This window comes from Peromyscus eremicus, chromosome 7 (assembly GCF_949786415.1).
Source record: "Peromyscus eremicus chromosome 7, PerEre_H2_v1, whole genome shotgun sequence".
Classification (NCBI taxonomy): domain Eukaryota; kingdom Metazoa; phylum Chordata; class Mammalia; order Rodentia; family Cricetidae; genus Peromyscus; species Peromyscus eremicus.
The window spans coordinates 6,930,214-6,951,169 of record NC_081422.1 but is presented as its reverse complement, the minus strand read 5'-3'; the positions used below and the strand labels follow the sequence as shown (position 1 = coordinate 6,951,169).

The 20,956-nt window shown below is 39.1% G+C and overlaps 1 protein-coding gene across 1 annotated transcript in view; it reads left to right on the top strand.

The window, feature by feature from the left end:
* Cntn5 (contactin 5) overlaps window positions 1–20,956 on the top strand; it is a 476,649-nt gene that overhangs the window by 214,002 nt on the left and 241,691 nt on the right. The window contains exons 9-12 of the mRNA XM_059267217.1: window positions 4,828–5,009; window positions 12,405–12,541; window positions 14,648–14,777; window positions 16,425–16,575. Of these exons, the coding sequence (XP_059123200.1) occupies window positions 4,828–5,009; window positions 12,405–12,541; window positions 14,648–14,777; window positions 16,425–16,575 (600 nt within the window). The remainder of the gene's footprint in view (window positions 1–4,827; window positions 5,010–12,404; window positions 12,542–14,647; window positions 14,778–16,424; window positions 16,576–20,956) is intronic.

Sequence of the window (20,956 nt, the reverse complement as noted above, 5' to 3'; positions counted from 1 at the left end):
TGCCTTAATGACTTCAGTGAAGGCTAAAGTTCATCCAACACGTGCCTTACATTTCAGAACTACATTTGGAGACACTTTTCTTCCTGTCACTGTGATGGTGCTAACACGAAACCGTGTCAGAATTTCAATGTGGCTTCACATAATCTTCTGTTATTGATAGATATTTCTGAGCCAGATGAATAACAATATAATGCAAACTTTAAACACTCTTTATCTTCTTTAAGTTCCTGTGCTTATTGCACACGAGAATCCAATGTGTGGCTAAAGAAATATAATTTAAACACATCTTCAATAAGATAGAAATAACTGTTCTTTGCATTTCTGTCAAAATTTATATTTCTACTCATTCTTCCAGCATAGCCTAAACCAGCCCTCTTTCTGAGTAATAACTCCATTTTCAGATTTTTGTGATGGGAAGTGTGTGTTGGATAATATTACAACATTAAGTCAATAAAAATATTACAGTATCCTGAGATGCATTTTTTCAATGATAAGCCCTTGAACCCCCTCCCCCCAAAAAATGAATGTATCAAGATAGATTATAAACAAGATACTTGAAAGTAACAGAAGTTCTTTGGTTTGTTCCGTCATCATGAACAGCACAGACGATAAAGAAGACCCCAAGGGCCTATAAACTATTCTCAGAGCCAAGAGGCTTCAGGTCTCCATTTCATTTACTAGTAGCTGATGTCCAGAACCAAATCAATGTGCAGCCACTGCACCAATGCTATTTATTGCTTTTCTATTCTGAAACTTCTAATAATTAAAAGACTAATCTTGAGAATTCAACATAGAAGTAAAGAGAAATACAAAGCATTAAATAATTTCATCTTATGAAAATGGCCTCTCTATCGTAGGGGAAATAGGCACTTCCCATAAACTTGTGGTGAGTTCCTGTGTAAACCATGCACTCTCCACCTACTAATGCATACAAAGTGCCAACAGCCTGTTACACCACGTGCTCATGGTGTACACCAAGCCCAAACTGTTGCTTTTTTCGTGTAGGAGACATTGTCTTTGTCCTTCCAGTCTTCCTCACAGCTCTTGAGGAGGAACTCCCTCTCCCTTCACTCCAGCAACCTCCTCATCCAAGCTACCTTTATTTCCTCTTTCTGTATTTGAATCTTGCACTTCAGTTTGCTTTCTAAAGAAATCAAAGATGCCTTGAAGATCTTGAACAACCACTTCATTACTTATTTCAAACACTGTTCTGACAGACAGCAAGGAGCTTGTAAAGCTTTGCTGCTGCAGTTGGCCACTGGATATGTGAACACTTGCCCCAGGCCAGCACACACTTTGCTCTAAGTCCTCTCAGTATGGAAGCACCGTTGACTGTCTGACACATCGCCTTTCTTTCCTTAGCATCAGAGTGTTCTTGTTCCTCTTACTTTCAAAATCATTCCCTCCTGTGTGACATAGTCTCCATTCTGGATCACTTCCTGATCTCCCCTACAACCTTGGAGTCCATTTTATCATTTATTCTCCCCATTTATGAATTATTGCCTTCCCTAGTAAATTAAATCATCAAATGCAAAGAAATTAGGATTGTATTACCTCTTAATAAAATAGCTTGAATGACTCAGTCAGTACCTATAAAGTCAATGGATAACCTACTAAGAATTAAAACATTCAGCATTTAGGAAAGACAACATTGGCAACTTGAATTTTGCTTCCTACAATTTGATACAGTGTTCTGTATCAAATCAGGGGTGGCTAATCTCACTGACTTGGTTGCAGCCTGCAAACTAAGGAAGAAATGATATAAAGAATTGAAATGCAATGAAAAATAAGTGCTCATTGAGTAACTTGGACTTTTATCTGGGGAAAATATAAATTCAGATTTTACAATTACAAAAGGTGAGTAATATCAAAATATTGTGCTTTAAGGTATTTGAATATGGATGAATTAATTGGCATAGAATGAAAAACTTGATATAAAATGATATAAAACAGTAGAGGACAAACCTCTACTGTTGAGTTGAAACCAGTAAGTGAGTAATGGGAAAGTATGAATGATTTGTCTTCAATTATTTTATGTATTTCTTCCAAAGGCCCACTGTACCACCAGAGATACCATCACTCAAACAATGATCGTAAAACATAATAAAAACAGTAGAAAAATGTATAGATATGAAAATATGAGATCTCCTGAAATTCATATTTAGACAAGGATAGGAATTATATCTAGAATACATGAGTGAAGAGTTAAGAACAGGAAATGCTGTCCTATACAAATTTTTATTTAATATTTTGTTGTACATATATTTACTTTTGTGGGGAGGGAGCACATGCACCCTGGCATATATGTAGAGGTCTGAGGAAAACATACAGAAGTCAGCTCTTCCCTTCCACCATGTGTGTCTCATGGATTGAACCCCGGTTATCAAGTCTTGGTGGTGAGCATCTTTACCTGCTGAGCAATCTCAGTAGCCCAGTATTTCATGTTTTAAAAGATATATGAACCTATAAAGTGGCACAGGTACACAGCAATGCTAAAGGTAAGGGAGATGCTGAAGTTAGCTGGGTGGCCTCTCCCTCTCCATCCATCTTCCAGAACAGGGAACCAAGGACCTGAAATATGTGCCTCAGTAATCTACCACACACTAGATTTGATTGCTGGTATCACCCGCACCACACACACACACACACACACACACACACACACACACACACACACACGCAGAGAGAGAGAGAGAGAGAGAGAGAGAGAGAGAGAGAGAGAGAGAGAGATAGTAATGAACAATGCTATTATTCCTACTAGAGAAAATATGTTTTTGTTTAAAATTACTTTCCAAAAATCCCCTAAACTCATCATTTATGATTCAGTGAAGAATATTATGGGTGATTCAACAAAGTACTTGTTATTTAAAAGAAAAAAGTCATCATCTAGCTAGTTTATAAATAAGATCTGGGCCAAGGAAGGGATTAGAGACACAAAGATATATTTGTGGATCCCAGGATAGAGAAGGAGGCCGTGAGAGGGGAAAATACATAGAGTCCATCATAAAAAGTGTAGCATGTGTAAATATCAAGAAGTAAATCGGTGGAACAGAGCTGAGCTTGGGAGAGATTCGAGTGCAGAAGAATGTGTAGAAGAGAACACGAGGTCCCAGCCATGGTGGGCCACTGAGTGTCATTAGTGATGCTGAAACTGTGAATTCCACCCCTGTATCACACAGGAACAGTAAAGTAGTCCAAGAGGATGACAGCCAAATGCCAAAGTGAAGTTTGAAAATTGCCATCAAAACTCTGCAGAAAATATCAGACTACACTTGAGTTTTGAAATCATTTTCTAGACAAGCAAAGGTCTGGAGCTCAGCAAGAAAACCACAGCTTTGTTTGCTTTTCGTGGAAAGCATACTGCTAAGATCCTGGCTCAGAAACCCTCATATGATGAGAGAGAGGCAGAGAGTAGAATTGCTGAGGAGCAAATTCTATTTTAATAGTTTCTTTTTTGATAACCTTATACATGAGCACTACATCTACATCACTCTTCACTCCCCAATCCATGATCTCTTCTTTAATTATTATTGCTATGTATATGCACATAAGTATATGTAATCTACTAAGTACATTTAGAAACAAATTCCTTTCATATATTTTTTCATATGATACATTTTGATCATGTTATTTCCCCTCCCCCAGCTCCTCTCAGACCCCTGTACATCCCTTACCCACCTGAATCATTCTCTCTCTCCTCTCTCTTTCTCTCAAAAAACAAAGTCAAACCCAAAAATGCAGTGAGACAAAAATGTAACGAAAGAAAAAAAAAGAGTCCTTTTTGTGTTGGCCAACTACTTCTGGGCATGAGACCTGCACTGGAATTCAGACACTCCATTGGAGAAAACTGATTACCTTTCACCAGTGGGTATTAATACATAGCTTCTTGTCAGGCGTGTGACTTTGTGTCCACTTCTCCTTCTCAATGCTCGGATTTTTGTCTGGTTTGGACCTATGCAGGTCTTTTCTTTTTTTTAAGTAAATTAATCTCACACAGTCCTGACAAGGACTGTGGGAAAAATATCATATATTACTGATAGGTGTAGGAACTTCTACTGTATTACGGGAAAACAGTCTGTCAGTACTTATTAAAATGAAAAATGGGCGTGCCCTTTGGTCCATTAATCCTGCCTTTGTGAATGTCTTCTGTAAACCATGGAAGCAACAGAGCCGTGCATCAGTGTCTCGGTCTGATACAGAAGGAAAGAGAAGCCCAGAAGGAAAGCAGGGCTGTCCTGAACCCTGAGTCACGAGGGACTGTCAGCCAACACTTTCCATAACAGAGTTATATACAGCTATGAATGAGGAAAGGCAAGCTAGTATTTATTTAATAAAACCTTTGTGATTAAATAGAAAATATAAAAACTTTAAATAAAAGAAAACTACAGCTAAATGGCTCATTGAGGGGCAAAACGTGTGACCTGGACCAGGTGTAGTGCTGTGCAAATTGTTGCTACAAAGAACAGATTTGCTACAGGTGAGGGTAGAAAGTTTCTCTGTTTAATTTTCAACTCTTTTGTTTGACTCCTGCTTTAAAACTGTTAGCAAATTCACCGAAGTACATTTGTTGTTTAAAATTACATCATTTGCATCTAGCAAATAACAGTGCAGGCTTTCTAAGGCTTTGCTGAAATCTGAAAGAGAAGGATTTGATTCCCTGATGATTTCACAGCCACGTGGAAAGCAACTTGTATCCACTGGCCCAGGGCCCTAATTGTGATTACGTTTTATTGGGCTCAGCCTATTAAGTGCTTAAATTACCAGATAACTGAATCTATGTTTTTAATAGCGGGAAGTATATTAACAGCGCCTCCATTCCTATTGCAGCCCTGTTCCGACAATCACTTGGATGAAGGTTAACGGTTACATTCCCAGTAAGTCCAGACTGCGGAAATCCCAGGCTGTGCTGGAGATCCCCAACCTGCAGCTGGACGATGCTGGAGTATACGAATGCACAGCAGAGAACTCCCGTGGAAAAAACTCCTTCCGTGGACAGCTACAAATATACAGTGAGTGTTTCAGAAAATCACAAAGCTTTCGCCCAAGGGTGAAATAGAAAATGCAAATCAAACTAGACGTTGTTCATCTGTCACTGAAAATGCAAGTAATAACTTGAAACCATATTTCTTTGGTATAGGAAATATCATGTAAAATGAGCCTACATTCAAAAATATTTTAAAGAAAAATAAACAAGGAATTGTCAGCCTGTAGATGATTGAGAGTTTATATCCATAAAAATTAGACCTTTACCTGGTACAAACAGCTATTATCTGTTAAGTTAAAGTTTTATTTTATGAACTATACATAACTATATTAACTTTTTTAGCCCTTGGCTTAATGCAGGGGTCAAAATTTTGTGCTCATGTACCAAATCCTGCCCAGCTGCTGATTTGAGTAAATATCCGTTTGTTCATAAATGTTCTATTTCAGTATTTGCTTGGCTCTGGAACAATTCAATGGAGATAGTGACCCACTGAGTTGCAAAGCCTGAAATATTTGGTATCAAGCAGTTCTGAGAAGTTTGCTCAGCTCTGGCCTGAACTAATATAATACTACCGTATTCCAAATAGCTCCTGCAACCTGCAAGTGTTTGTTTTCCAAAAATGCTAAGTCAGCTAGCCAAGTGACATAGGAAATGGGCTGAAGGGGCTCAGACATTTCGCACTCTCACATTTGCCCCCAAGGGTCACACACATCCACTTGCACACGTGCCTACACAGGTAGGTAAATGATAATGTGCTTATGTCCCAGTCGAAGACAACAAATGGAGAGGGCCACAGGAAGCCAGGGTAGAAAGAAGAACAAGCAGAGGCCTGGAGTATGCACACAGCTGAGTCATCCTAGACACAGCCATGTGCATATTCCTAATGCCCTAAATGCCCTGTGCAGGGATTCTGAGACTATTCTGCCATTCATGACTAATTTCAACCTTTGTTTCTATGACTTCAATAACTCCTTCAGGAATTCATCTCATCAGCAGATTGTTCCCTGAACAGTTAGTTCACTCATTCATGTTTACTAAGTACCTCTTACTAGCCCACATCCTAGTAATAAGGCATTGAATTAGAGGAAAAGTGGAACTTCATATTAGAGCTGAAAACATACAAAGGATCATGAGGGCTCATGACCAACCACATTCTGTCCAGAAAACTCTGGTTAGGATTTTAAAACCATCAGAATCTGAAAGGCTGAATGGAACAAAGCATCAGGAAGAAAGCTACTCCTAACCACTGAGAAGCTTGTAGGATGCACACGGATACCAGGCCAGAAGCTTTCAACCTGTCGATGCACCTGTCACATTGCTATGCGATCTACCAAGTCTCTAATTTTGGATGAAACTCAATGTTTGTAACTGTTCATAACATCGTAAATCAAATAATTATGACAGTCTGCAGACAAAGAGAAAACCAATGTTTTGCCATACCTCACTGAAATACATTTTTATTCTCATAGAGACAGAATAGAGTATTAACCCACTTTGCAGAAAAATCTGGTAATAAAAGACAAGAATTTAACCAGAATTTTATGGTTTAAAACTACAAAAGAGATTAAAGAATGCTTATTGCTGCATGTGCTATCACAAACATGCCCACACACCTAGGTTGTAAAAATGCTATATTCCTAAAGAGAATGAATTATAGACTGTGGAGCCCAGGGCTCCTAGCTGACCTGACTCCTTTGGCGCCTGTTCAGACTCAGCTAGTTGGTTCGTAGGCAGTGATGATTGCTGCAAACAGTACCAAAATAATTTTCTTAACTTAATACTGAATCATCACTTTGAATTTAAAAAGTACAGATTGTTACCAAAGCAGACAAACTAGGCCAGTTTTAACCGCTTGCCATGTATGGTTGACATAACAGGAAGACATCTTGAAAGGATGCGACCTCTCACTCCAGCTCATAATTAAAATGGCTTTCTGTCAAACTCCATCATGGCACCATACATCTAGATTTGTCCTAAGTAACCCCAGTTTGTGTCTGTTTCCTTGGGGAAATTATGAATAGCTCATTGTTTCACTCCCCAAAATATCTGGGTTCATACAACTTCTGTAATTCAAAACTTTTGTGACTATAAAATGCAGGTGGGGTCTTGATGAACATTTATACTTGACTAATAGCAGGTATGCATATGAGTAAACTTTCCATTACTAGGACATAATACCTGGGATAATCATCTTGAAAAGAAGGGAGGTTAGTGCTGGCTCCTGTTTTCAGAGGCTTCAATCCAGGGTGGCTTGTCCTCGTCACATATTGTGAGGCAGCACATCATGGAAAGATGTTAACCTCATGTCAACTAGGAAGCAGAGAGGAAGGGGCTTGAGCCCCATTAGGACATACCCCTAGTGCACTAAGACCTTCTAACAGACTCCAGCTACTGAAAGTTCCTTCCCATCAGCCCACAGTCTGGTAACCAAGCCTCTGAGTGCAGAGAAGCTCCCCATTACAACCTCATGGGTAGCACAGTCTTGGCTATTCTCCTCTATCTGTGGTTTGTATTGGGCTCCTTTTTGAGGAGTAGGAGTTATGCAGAAGGTTTATACAGCTCTGCCTGTGAGACAAGAAGGATTCATTCTGAGGTAGCCCAGTTTGTCAAAGCATTAGAACTAGCATAGATGGTAGATGTTTTATAACAGCATTAGTATTAAAATATAATGTAACAAATGATATAACATGAAGGAGCCCATGTTGTTAAATTAAAAAATAAAATGAAGGTAAACTTATATGTGCAGTATAAACAGGTTTAAACTATAAAATTCAGGAAAAATATAGCAAAAATAGAAGTACTACATGGGGGGATTTGAATTTTAGAATAAACTGCATAATTGTTCAGATGAATATACTCTGATATCATGTGCAGTAGTTTTATGGGTTAGTTTCCTTGATTATTTCTGTCACCTCTATTTTCTGATGATTTACTCAAAAGCCTTGTTTTAAATTGCCACACAAAAATTGCATCCCATATTAAATTGAACCTTGCTAGTTAATAATCCCAATTAAAATGAAAGGAAAAAATTAAATAAGAAGAAAACAGGTGAAGAAAAACAAATAAGGGAAAAAGGGGAGAGAGGGGGAAGGAAAGGATTGAAGGAATGATAGGAGCAGGGAGAAAGGAGAGGAAGAAGGCAGACAGTGAGGTGGCCAGCCATAATGGAAGCAGGTCTAAGGGAGGCTTGTGAAAGGAAGTGATTTGTGTACAGAAAACATATTATATGTGGTCTACAATATAAAAAGTAACATGTGACACCACAGCCAGTAACTTTGGGTAGTGACAATCTCTAGAATGTATCTATGGTTTAGGCTTGAACAGAATTTAATGTATCTGTAACCAGGGTGCTTAAAATAGAGATCAGTTGTAATGTTTCAAACAGCCCAGGAAGGACACAGCTGCATTGTTGGTGTAGATAATAGTCTAGATATCCTGACTGTCTTTAAGCCCCTGGGCAGCATATTTACAAATTTTAATATGTTCTAATACCTACAGTTTAAGTCTTCACATTTTCAAGATAAACTTTTTGAGGTTATATATATATATATATATATATATATATATATAACTATATATATATATATAACTATATATATATATAGTTCTAGAACTAATCATGCTATTCAAGAAGCAGTGGATAAATTTTACTAAAAATCTTATTATAATGATTACTGCTTTTATGTGAACATCACTCTGCAGGATTCAGTGTGAGGCAAGTGAATGGGAAGACTGAAGAGTGACTACTCACAGATAGTTCCCGCGAGCTTGTGTTCAAGGCTGTGCATGGCCAGGGCTTCACACATTAACCACATTGGTACTTAGTAATGAAGGTATCACACCTACCGAGATTTAAAAACATTACTACAAGTTGGATTAAAAGCACATGCTGTGCTTAGGTGGAAGTAAGTGTGGGTGTGATGCAGGATGCTAGAAAGGACCAAGGAGACAGAAAACTAAAAGAGGCAAGAAAGGGAGAGGCTGGGAGGGCACAAGAAAACACATTCTTTTATGGATGGGGAAAGGGCATATTCAGAAGAGAATGTGGGCCTGAAGACACCCGGGGGATGGGGAGTTGTCTATCCGAGCTGACACTGGCGCAGACCTTCCTCTTACCATCATTTCCCCAGCCAGCCCTGTACTTACACAGCATGTGCACTGCATGAGATGTTATAAATGGTTGTGAGAAGTTAGCCAAAGACTCTGAGCTATAGCTTTGCTTTAAAAAAAAATTAATAGATTGCAGTATTACACTTAACATCCACATCACAAAAAATGATAAACTGAATTTTAAAAGTTACAAACAGAGAACAGAATCCAATCTAATCTGGAGTTAATGACTAGAGTTCAACTCTTACCCCCATCCCTGCTAACTATACTACAAGGGAGATGATTCCTATGGACACATTAAAGTTCTTGCAATTTTTCTTATTCTTCAAAGTTGAGTTTGACTATGTTTTGATTTTAAAGGGTGGTTTACTACTAGAAATATACACAGATTCACCATAGAAAATTATATAAGTTTATAAATTCCCATTTCTATAATTATCCGTGATGCTACAACCCTGTTTCTACGGGGAAACATTTCCTTGTCTTGAATCTACTCCTCTGAAAGTGGTGCCACATATGTGCTCATACTTGATCAAAAATAAAATTGAATCTATCTATGGGTGATGGGTTGGGGCAAAGAATCAATCACTGTTTATTATGTTCAATCATCATAGCAGCCCGTTGAAATAGGAATTACCATCTACAGCTTACAAATGGGGCTCATTAAAGTAAAGGAACTCGTTTCCAATTATAGATTACAGCAAGGGCACCACACACTGGGGCTTGAACCTATTTTCACCCCCAACTGTATCATCCAGCGCACGCATTAGCTCTCACTGGCTCACAGCTGAGAGTCATAATACTAAAAATGATCTATGTCAGTAAAATATGTCAAGTCCTCAACACTTAAGATACAGGAGCAGGGAAGCAGCCAATATCACTTAGTGTGTGTCAGGAGAGACTTCCGGAGTTCCCAATGACGAGGGGATAAGCAATGGCTTTCTTTATGCACATCTGCTCTGTGTGTTACAAAATGGAACCCAGAGACGGTTCTGAAGCCCAAATGTATCACGTAAGTAGCTGCCAGGATACAGTGCATCCAGCACGGTTATAATGGTTTCCCACTTCAAAAGACCATATGTCTCCTCGGTTTTCCAAGCCCTGAAGGACATGGTCCAGCAAAAGCCAGATCGAAGTTATGAAGTTTATTACAAATGCAGGCAAACCTGGGATTTTTTTTCCATTTAAGTTGTGTGTATGTATCTGTATGTGTGTTCTTATGTGTGTGCATGTATATGTGTATGTGTGGTGCATCTCTGTGTGTCTGTGTGTGTCTGTGTGGAGTATGTGTGTTTATGCTGTGTGTTTGTGGATACATGTATACATATGTGTGTATGTGTGTATGTATGTGTATGTATGTGTATACATGTGTGTGCATATTTTTGCATGTGTGTATGTTTGTATGTGTATTGTGTGTGCAGGTTTGTGCTGTATGTATATGTCTGTAAATGTGTGGTGTGTTTATATATGTACATGCCTGTATGCATGCATATGTGTTTGTGTCTGTGTGGGTGTGTGCACGAGTTGTATAATGCATGTGGAGATCACAGGAAAATTTGCAGAAATAAGTTCTTTACTTCAATCATGTGGCTCACAGGAGCTGAACTCAGGTGGTTGGGTGTGGAAGTAAGCATCTTCACCTCACTGCCCCAGATTTCCATTTTCTAGATAAGTGAATAATTCCCCAACATGCAGCCCAAGCCGTGCGTGCTGACCCTGTATTACTATTCAGAAAATAAAGGCACCCCACCTCTGAGTGACTGTAATCTGCTGAAAATGAAACAAAAACAAAAAAACCTTAACTGGACCCTCATGTCTCTGATGTCAGATTACCTGGACTTTACTCTGCTCTGTCATGAAACACTTTCATGCTAAAATCCAGTGTGTGTTTCTAAAAACATACTATCAGTTGCATTTCACTGCATCCTTTATCACTTGGTCCACATAATTAATGCACGTCTAGCAGTTTACGAAATGCTTTGCAATGTTAAAGCAAAGAACAACAACAGAAAAAAGCCCTAAGAGCTGAGATGACCTTGTATTAAATGTAACTGTGTTCCACATGTGTTGTCACAGGTGATAAGCACAAACACACGTGATACTTAGACGTTGACTTGGGTTTACTTTTGAAATACATAGTTCGTCTTCATTTTTAACATGACCCATGACCCACATTTCCTTTGTACTTACGTCTGTGTGCATGCATGTGTGTATACACACATATGTGTGTACTTGCATGGCACTTAATAAGACCTTTATTTTGTTAGTTGCCAAGCAACTTGTACTACCAGCTGCAAACAGCATCTGAGGACACAGCCAGTCACATGCAAGGTGCAGAGTGGCTTCGTTACTCTGAAATACAGATGTTGTGTCTAATGCTGAGCACACAAGGAATTACAGGAAAAAATACTCCTGCTTTGACTATGTTTTAAACAAAATATATGAACACAGAGTAATTTTCTTTAAGAAAATTTTATTTACAAGTAGGTCAATAGAGAAAAGACATTTTAACTTTCATTTTGTACATTCTATGGAAGCTCACAATGTTTATTGATAAAGGAATTGTTATATGTTATGATTTTGAAACTTTTTCACTAATTATGTTGAATGTGAATAAATTCTGAAAAAAATATGCTAAATAAAATTCAAACTAAAAATTTAGTTTTCCAAAATCATCACGCGTACACATACACACACACACACACACACACACACACACACACACACACACCTGAGCAACTATTAACAGGACCTAGCGTGTGATGCTATCCACCAGAGTCATTGTTTGCAGTGACTGACTCCCTTATATGCAAGCTCTGGAGAGAAACAAACTGCTTGCTTTAAAATTGTGTGTGTGTGTGTGTGTGTGTGTGTGTGCATACATGGGTGTGTTTAAGATATAATTTACATTTACAGAAATTCCTTCAATAAGCATAATATTCAAGTTGTCTTAATTGTTGTTCAGGGAACAGTTCTGTGTGTAATGACATGGTCCCCTGTGTAATAATGACATGCTCCCTGTGTAATAATGACATGCTCCCTGTGTAATAATTACGTGTTCTCCTGTGTAAGGATGTTCTCTCCTGTGTAATGACATGCCCCGCTGTGAAATAATGATGGGCTCTCCTTTGCAATGAATTTCTCTCCTGTTTAGTGGCATGCCCCCCTGTCTAATGATGTGCTCCCCTGTGCTTATGTGAATGCTACAAGTGAGGACTAAATCTGTGGAAATTCAGTGACTTTTTCTCTGTGAAGGTTAGATGTGGTAAATGTACTGAGTTCACTCTTCTTTTCTGCTTCAATGCTACAGCATACCCACACTGGGTACAGAAACTGAACGACACCCAGCTGGACAGTGGGAGCCCTCTGCAGTGGGAATGCAAGGCTACTGGAAAGCCCAGGCCCACATACCGCTGGCTGAAGAATGGAGCACCCCTCCGGCCACAGGTATGGTGGGAACTCAGAACTTCTGCCTAGTAATTTAAATACTCTGGTGTCTTAGTTAGGGTGGCTATTGCTGTGATGAAACACCATGACCAAAAGTAACTCTGGGAAAAAAGTGTTCATTTCTCTCACAGTTCCCTATAACAGTCCATCATCAACAGCAGTGAGGGCAGAAACTCAAGCATGGCAGGAACCTGGAGGCAGGAGCTGATGCATAAGTCATGGAGGTGTGCTGCATACTGACTTGCTCAGCCTGCTTTCTTATAGAACCCGGGACCACCAGCCCAGGGATGGCACCACCCACAATGGGCTGGGCCCTCCCCCATCATTTACTAGTTAAGAAAATGTCCTACAGCCCAATCTTATGAAAGCATTTCCTCAACCAAGGCTCCTTCCTCTATGATGACTCTAGCTTGTATCAAGCTGACATAAAACTACCCAGTATACATGGCATGCAGCATAAAATGGTCCTCTTTTACTTTTTGATATGTGTGTATATACCTATGTAATATATAAAAATCATTATTTTAATTATCTGATTACTGTTGGAGTAGTACATTATACAAAAGTTATTTAAAGCCTATAAATTCATAGAAAAATTTTATTGATCATCATAGACTTGCTACCGTTTCTAGCTGACCTTTAGATATCATTTAGCTTGGGGTCCCCATTGTGCACATGATGAAATTTATCTGGAGTACAGAATTATTTAGGTTTATGTTTCTGTATGAAGAAAAACTAGAATAGAATTGTGGTGACCTGTGTCCTAGGGAGGGGACAAACTTTGTGATTTTCAAACTTAACATATGTCTTTTCAGTAAATCTACTGAATACTTATAAAACCATTTTCTATATGCCAAATTTACATTGACTACTTTTTAATTGCATAATAAGGAGGTTAATTTTAATGCCTCTCTTCCTTGCTTGTGACCTTCACAGGAAGGTGATCAGAGGAGGAATAGGTCAATATTTATAACCAACACAGAGGATCTGTGCAGACAGTTTTAGCTGAGTGAAAAGTCTTGTCAGGCAGTGTGATGTTACCATGTGACTTGTGTACTATTTACCTCCTGGAACCTCAGTTTCTTCCATTTTAAAACCAGACCTTTCCTACAGTTTTATCAAACTCTGGTATTCTCTTGTTCTGAAGCCAGGTAAACCTAAAGAAAATGTAGCTACACAAAAAGCCAGGTACAAATACAAAGCCATGAAAGCAAACATAGGTCCCAGTTTATAAGCTCTTCCTCACTAACCTTCTTAGGGATTCCTCCTAGGTGAAGCAATGATGGTTGGATCTTTTATTCCCAACATTCAGGTCACACAAATCTCTCAGCCAGATATTTGCTGAATGAATAGGTTATGTTAAAAATGATATCAAATTACTTCACATTTCTAATGATTAATAATGGAATCCCTACTCATGAAGATGTTAAAACCTAAGATGTGCTCATTGTTAAGTTTAAAAGAAAATAACTCTATTTTTAACATTTTAATAGTGAAATTTGTTTTTGAGTTGTACTCTTTCCTTCTAGATATGCTCTTTGACCTTGATTTTCCTCAACTTACACATGTCAGATCTGCTTTTAAAAAACCTCCACATAATAATAAAGTTTGTATTTTCCAGTTGATAATTGTGTATAGAACCTAACTATAGGATAGCTGTTACTGTTATTGTTGTTGTTGTTAAACTCTGTTAGTTATTTAACAAGTAAAAAAAGTGTCAAACATCTGGCCAGATGGACACAAGGACCATTGCTATGACCTTGGTGGTTGTTTACCTATATTCTGTTCCAAACTCTTGATCCTTTCCAGACTGGGCCTAGTTTTGACTTCTGCTTTGTTAAAGGAATATCTGTCAACTCATCTTCTGTTGGTTCTTCTCTTGGATTCAACTAGTCTGCCAAACAAAGCTGCCTCAGAAAAGAAACAAAAAATACTGAGCAAGAAATCATAATTTCCAAAAGGCATAATACTGTACTAAATAACTTACACAGTAATGTTTACTTAACTGCATTAATTGGAGACCTCCTTTGAGTGGTTTCCAATATTTGATTTAGATGGTTGACTTGAGCTGTTTACTAGATCTCACTTTTTTTTATTCCATTACAGAGCAGAGTGGAAACAGTTAATGGAGTATTGGCGATCCATAGTGTGAACCAATCAGACGCTGGAATGTATCAGTGTTTGGCTGAGAATAAATATGGAGCTATTTATGCGAGTGCTGAGCTGAAGATCCTAGGTATGCAGTTTCTCAGCAAATACACAGGAAACAAATTTGGATTCTTTTCCTACCCATTCTTACTATAGTGAAGTTTTACTTTGTGAATCTAAAACGTATTTTATGTCTTGAAAAGAAGCACTGTATCTCATTGATATTCTGTAAGCTCTTGAAGATAGCTTTCCCTTCTGCAGCTTCTCCCATCATGTGTATGTGTATGACTTTAGTCTTCATCTTAAATGGATGATACAATATGTCTTTGATATGGCATGGAATAAAATTATGTATTGCATACGTTAATGTTCACCTTGAGGGTGTATAAGGGGCTACTCTTCTTTCCTTTCTCTTGCTGTATTAAAACACCATATCAAAGCAGCTCAAAGGAGGAAGGGTTTGCCTTACACTTCCAGGTCACAGTCCATCAGGGCAGGAACTTAATCAAGAACTTGAAGCAGAAGCTATGGAGGGATGCTTCTTACTAGCTCAAGTGGATTCATGCTTAGTTAACTTTTCTAGACAGTCCACAAGTACCAGCCTAGGAATGCTGTCACCCACAGTGATCTGGGACCTCTTATATTAAGTAATAATCATGACAATCCCACATACACATAGGTCAATCTTTTCTGGGTAGTTCCTCAACCAAGGCTTTCTCTCTGAGGACTCTAGGCTGATTCAAGTCAACAAAGCTAACTAGGACAGGGATTCTAGTATTTGGTCAACCTGTCCTGTTCCTATAGAAATGCTAATGTTCTCCCAAGTAGTTGCTGATTACCACTGTAATCATGTATGTGACACCACAGTGAATAGCTAGCCCCTTCTCATAAGCACCTGGTACTATAGGTCTGCATTGGAGAAAAAAGCCTTTCTGGGGCCCAAAGAACAAGCATAGGAAGTTCCACCTTTGCTAAGGTAAGACTGGACATGAGCTCAAGTCCACAACTGAATAGTGTCAGGAAATTTCACCCAGACTTCTCAGAGTAAGGCTGGAATGTTGGGGATATGCAAACCATGTTTGTTTTGTCACACTCAGTTGGTTTCCTGAGCTTTTGTTCTGGGATGACCTGTAGTACAAAGAGAGATACAGAACCCAAAATTGACTCTCTTGACTGAGCTCCTAACCAATGCCCAAGTGAGGCACAGTCTTTCTTTTCTTTTTGTTTTTTTGTTTTTTTGGTTTTTTGGGGGTTTTTTTTGTTTTGTTTTGTTTTTCCAGACAGGGTTTCTCTGTGTAGTTTTGCACCTTTCCTGGAACTCACTCTGTAGATCAGGCTGGCCTTGAATTCACAGAGATCCGCCTGGCTCTGCCTCCTGAGTGCTGGGACTAAAGGCATGCACCACCACCACCGGGCTGCGCCATCACCACCACCACTGGGCTGTGCCACCAACGCCCGGCGAGGCGCAATCTTTCAAAGTTGACCTCCGTAATCATAAATAAAGCCTGTCGTATATCAAAGTACTATTTATTTGTAGTGCCACATATGCAGTCATAATGGACAGATAACCACAAGATCTTTGTTCATTAATAACAAATTAAATTTTGTGCTTATGTTGTATATTTTTTCATGAGATTTGAAGAGAAATGTTTCCCAGAGAAAAGAGTTGAACAAGTGAGTGGATTAACTTTAGTCCTCAGCTCATCCTGATGGAACACCCTTGTCTTTACTATAGCCTCACCACCCTCTTTTGAACTGAATCAAGTGAAGAAAACAATAATTGTTACCAAAGACCGGGAAGTCCTCATAGAGTGTCGACCTCAGGGCGCTCCCAAGCCAACCATCTCCTGGAGGAAGGGAGACAAGTCAGTGAGAGGCAGCAAAAGGTGAGAACTTCATTTTGCACTTCAGTCTCTTAACATTGCAACTAACTTCTTTTATTAACATATGAAATAATGGGCTTCCCTCAGATCCCTTCATGCATAAGTGCCATCACATCATCATGCTTTGCTCTCTCCTGCAAACCTCTCTTACTCCCCTCCCCGACCCTCCTCTGGCTTCTTCCCTCCCTCCCCCAAACAGTTCCACCCTCGGCTGTCATGTGCATAAGATATTTTGGAAGTTGCAGATGACACACATGAGGTATATATGAGTCTTGTGGATATTATGTGTTATTTCATAAATTAATTAAAATGTGATTTTTTTTTTCTGTATGTGATCCTAACAAGACCTAGCTCACTCTAACAATGTAGTACAACTTTTTTGCTGCCCAGTAAGAATTTCACTACATTTTAAATGAAACTAATTGTTTTTGCTTTTCATTTTGGCTTTGCATTATGATGGTCTACATATTGTCTGTGATCATTTTATGGTCTGTGTTTTTGTTTGATGTTGGTATTTAAATAATGTGAACACATTCTGGAATTATTTGTTCTGCATAGTCATTTTATGATCAAATTTGTGCCATGTAATATTTGTACCAATGCTTGCTTTTCTGTTTTTAATCATGTCGGTGAAAAATAAAATCTGATTACTTTGATGGCAACAAGCACATTTGAAATGTGTAGCACAATATTCAGCATATAAACATTTATCTCTAGGAAGCAAAAAGCAAACAAAAGAATATCACAGCAGTAAAAAAAATATTTTTAAAAATCGAGACAAATGATGAGAATGAACCCATCCTGCTAGACTATGTCTTCTAGCTGGGCTGATCTGGCAAGTTCCAAGCTTTGCTGGTCATTATCCGTTGATATTTGAGGTACTGATTGAGGTGTGATAAAATGTCCTCTACTATGGAAACATAGTGGTGTATATTATTGTATACGAACTTTGTGTTTACCTGATCTATAAAAATAAGGAGTTTGACAAGTTCTGCATGTTCAGAGGTAAGTACTAATATACTTAAATAATTCAAGTCAGCAATGGCTGTCTAGTTGAATAATCTTTTAAGTGACTTTGGAATACTTTTTAGAGAAATTTCTTTACAATGTGGTGTCTTAGCAAGTCTAAGATACAGTGATTTAAATAGTCTCAGATGAGATTTGTTGCATGATTGGGTTCAGGTAGGGGGGAGAGGTCTTTGTTGCTTGGATAGGGTGATTACGTGGGTGTCAGGAGTCAGAATGAACATCTTGGTTTGAAAGAGAATTCTTCTGTCTTGTTTAGGAGTGAGTAACAAACTGTTACATCAACATTTTCCTTTGGATGGATCAGTTAAATAATGGCTCATTATGGGGATTTATCACTCATAGAGACAGAGAATCCTAGTATATAACTCTTATTAAAATGGGAAAATTTTGTTTTGCTGTGTAGTAAAAAAGGAAAATAGCTTGCATTGCTAGGTTATCACGTGTTCTGAATGTACTACAACTTTGGAGACATTGTCCAAAGATATAAGCCATTCTATCAGAAATGCATTATTCTGTTTTATGTTTCAAGGTAGAATGTGAACCTTCTATTTGCTGCAGTTCACTATACGAATGCTCATCAACTGCTCAGAAATGCCACACTGTGAGTTTAAAATTAGATGGCATCTGTTTTTACAGAGTGGGGATGTTAACAGAGTGACAGAGTTAGGAATGTCTGTTAAAACAATAGAAACAAAATGGATTTAGCATTTTCTAGAAATTGAAAGCCACAGTTTATGGGTGGCATCTGCCCCACTCCCTATATACCCTTAAGTGCTCGGGTCACAAGATGGATGCTGACCTCAAGCCCATTTATTTCCACATTTCAGTACTTCTAAGTGAAATGCTGTTCAGGAAGGAAACTGAAAAGTGAAATATTGGTGTTTTACTTATTCAAGGAAAAGCAAGATTTGGCTACACCCTGTCTTTCCCAGTCTATATATTTAAATCTACAAACTGCCTCTGCTTACTGACAAATAAGGACTTTTCCCCCTCTGAGATTGATAGATACAGCTAGGCCAGGGAACTCCTGTAATTTCAGATACTTGTGAGAGTGAGGTAGGAGGATCAAAAACTGAAGGTCATTCTGGGCTGAAGGGTGAATTCAAGGCCAAACTGGGCAGTGTAGTGAGACCCTGATCAAAAATAAGCAAAAAGAAAGCATGGGATTATGACACAGTGAGGCTCAGTGCACATAGTGTATGTGAAGCCCTATGTCTAATTGCTCCAACAAAAGCAAGTAGGCGTAGTAGCAAATACCATTTTCATTAATGGACAATGAGATACCATACTGAATCATCACGGCTTCTGTGAATAGCTCATTCATTTGGTCCTGAAAAGTGGAAGGGAGAAGGATTGTGTCAGAGTTTAGGAGTCTATATAGTTGTTGTCTGTGTCCCGGGGCTCATTTATGTAGCATAACGATTGGCCAGTGAGAACAGCTGCTCAGTTGATCTGTCTCACCATCACTTATGATGGTGATGGCTATTTTAATCGGGGCATTCATAATTGCAAATCACTTTCCCACTCTGAGTAGCAGAATACTTCAGTGTATGAGAAATGAGCTCAGTTTCCTTGCTCATGCTTCCATTCATTGAGCTCTAGAGTAGACCTTTTTCTTCTGAAACTTAAAACCTGGGAGGTGGAGTGATGACTCAGCAGTTCAGAGCACTTGAGGGGACCCAGTGTGCTTCCCAGCACTCACATACAACGGTGACTCATAACTGTCTGTAACTCCAGTTCTGTGGGGTTTAGTGTCCTCTCTGACTTTGCTGGTACCAGGTACACATGTAGTGCACATATATATACACAGGCAAAATATTCATGAACACAAAATTTAAATAAACAATTCTTCTTGAAAATAAACAATAACTTTGTTGACTTGTGAGAATTGAATGCAATGTTCTATAAAAAATAAGTTGGCTGGTAGGTAAGTGGCAGGTTAGTATGCAATTCTTGTTTAAATGGGAGGAGGAAAGGTGGAACAGGCAGAGGTGGCGAGGACACCACCACTGAAATTTTGGGTTTTTAGTGGTAACAAAGGTTTCTCCTATAAATAGTATGGTAGATCTCCATACCTCTCCTTTCTCCAGTAGTTGTGAGAAAAATACATTTAAAACGTGTGTGTGTGTGTGTGTGTGTGTGTGTGTGTGTGTAGATCAGTGGACAACTTGTGGGAGTCAGTTTTCTCTTCCTACCACGTGAGTCCTGGGGGTTGTTGACTCAGGACATCTGGTTTGGCAGCACATGTCTTTATCTGCTGAGCCATGCCACAGTCAAGGAAAGATATCTAGGTCACTCTGTGGTACTAAGGAATTGCTTTTGTTACCTGCATGATGCACTTGTTCTTCGTCCCAGCCTCCTGCAAACTTTCCCTGCATTACTGCCCTCTCTCATTTACCGATTTCTCCTTCGGTGACTTGGTAAGGTTGCTATACCAGAGGGATGAATGTTCACTTTTATCAGTTCTATAGTCTACTTAAAACTAAAGGACTATCTGGGGGAGTTACAAGGGAAAGTTGTGGAAATGGTTCAGTCTGTACATTACTTGCTGTTCCAGCAAGAAGACTTGGGTTCAATCCCTAGCCTCCTCATCAAAGCCTGGCTCTGGCAACACCTGTGACCTTAGTGCTGTAAGAGTTTATGGGCAGAGACAAGCAGATTTCTAGAGCTCACTGGCCTGAGAATCAAGCCAGTTAGTGAGCTCCAGATCTGATCTAAGACCCTGTCTCAAAAATCATGACGGAAGACCACTGAGATGTTTCAACAGGTAAGAAGACACGGATCCAGCCTTATGCCCTGAGTTCCATCCCACAACCTACATGGTGAAAGGAGAGAATGGACTCCTGGAAGTTGTCCTCTGACCTCCACATATGCACCATTGTTGCACACACATTCTCTTTTCTTTTTTTCTTTTTGTTTTTTGTTTTTTGTTTTTTGTTTTTTGAGACAGGGTTTCTCTGTGTAGCTTTGCGTCTTTCCTGGAACTCGCTTTGGAGACCAGGCTGGCCTCGAACTCACAGAGATCCGCCTGTCTCTGCCTCCCGAGTGCTGGGATTAAAGGCGTGCGCCACCACCGCCCGGCCACATACTTACTGTAGCCAGAAGTTTTCTCCAGTCCTGCAGAATCTCTTGACCCGTGTCCCACAGGTGCTTGGTCCCAAATAAACACACAGAGGCTTATATTATTTACAAATGATATGGCCTAATGACTCAGGCTTCTCACTAGCTAGCTCTTACATCTTAAATTAACCCATTTCTATAAATCTATAGTTTGTCACGTGGCTTGTGGCTTACTGGTACTTTTACATCTTGCTTCTCCTGGCAGCAGCTAGCAGCGTCTCCTCTCTCTGTCTTT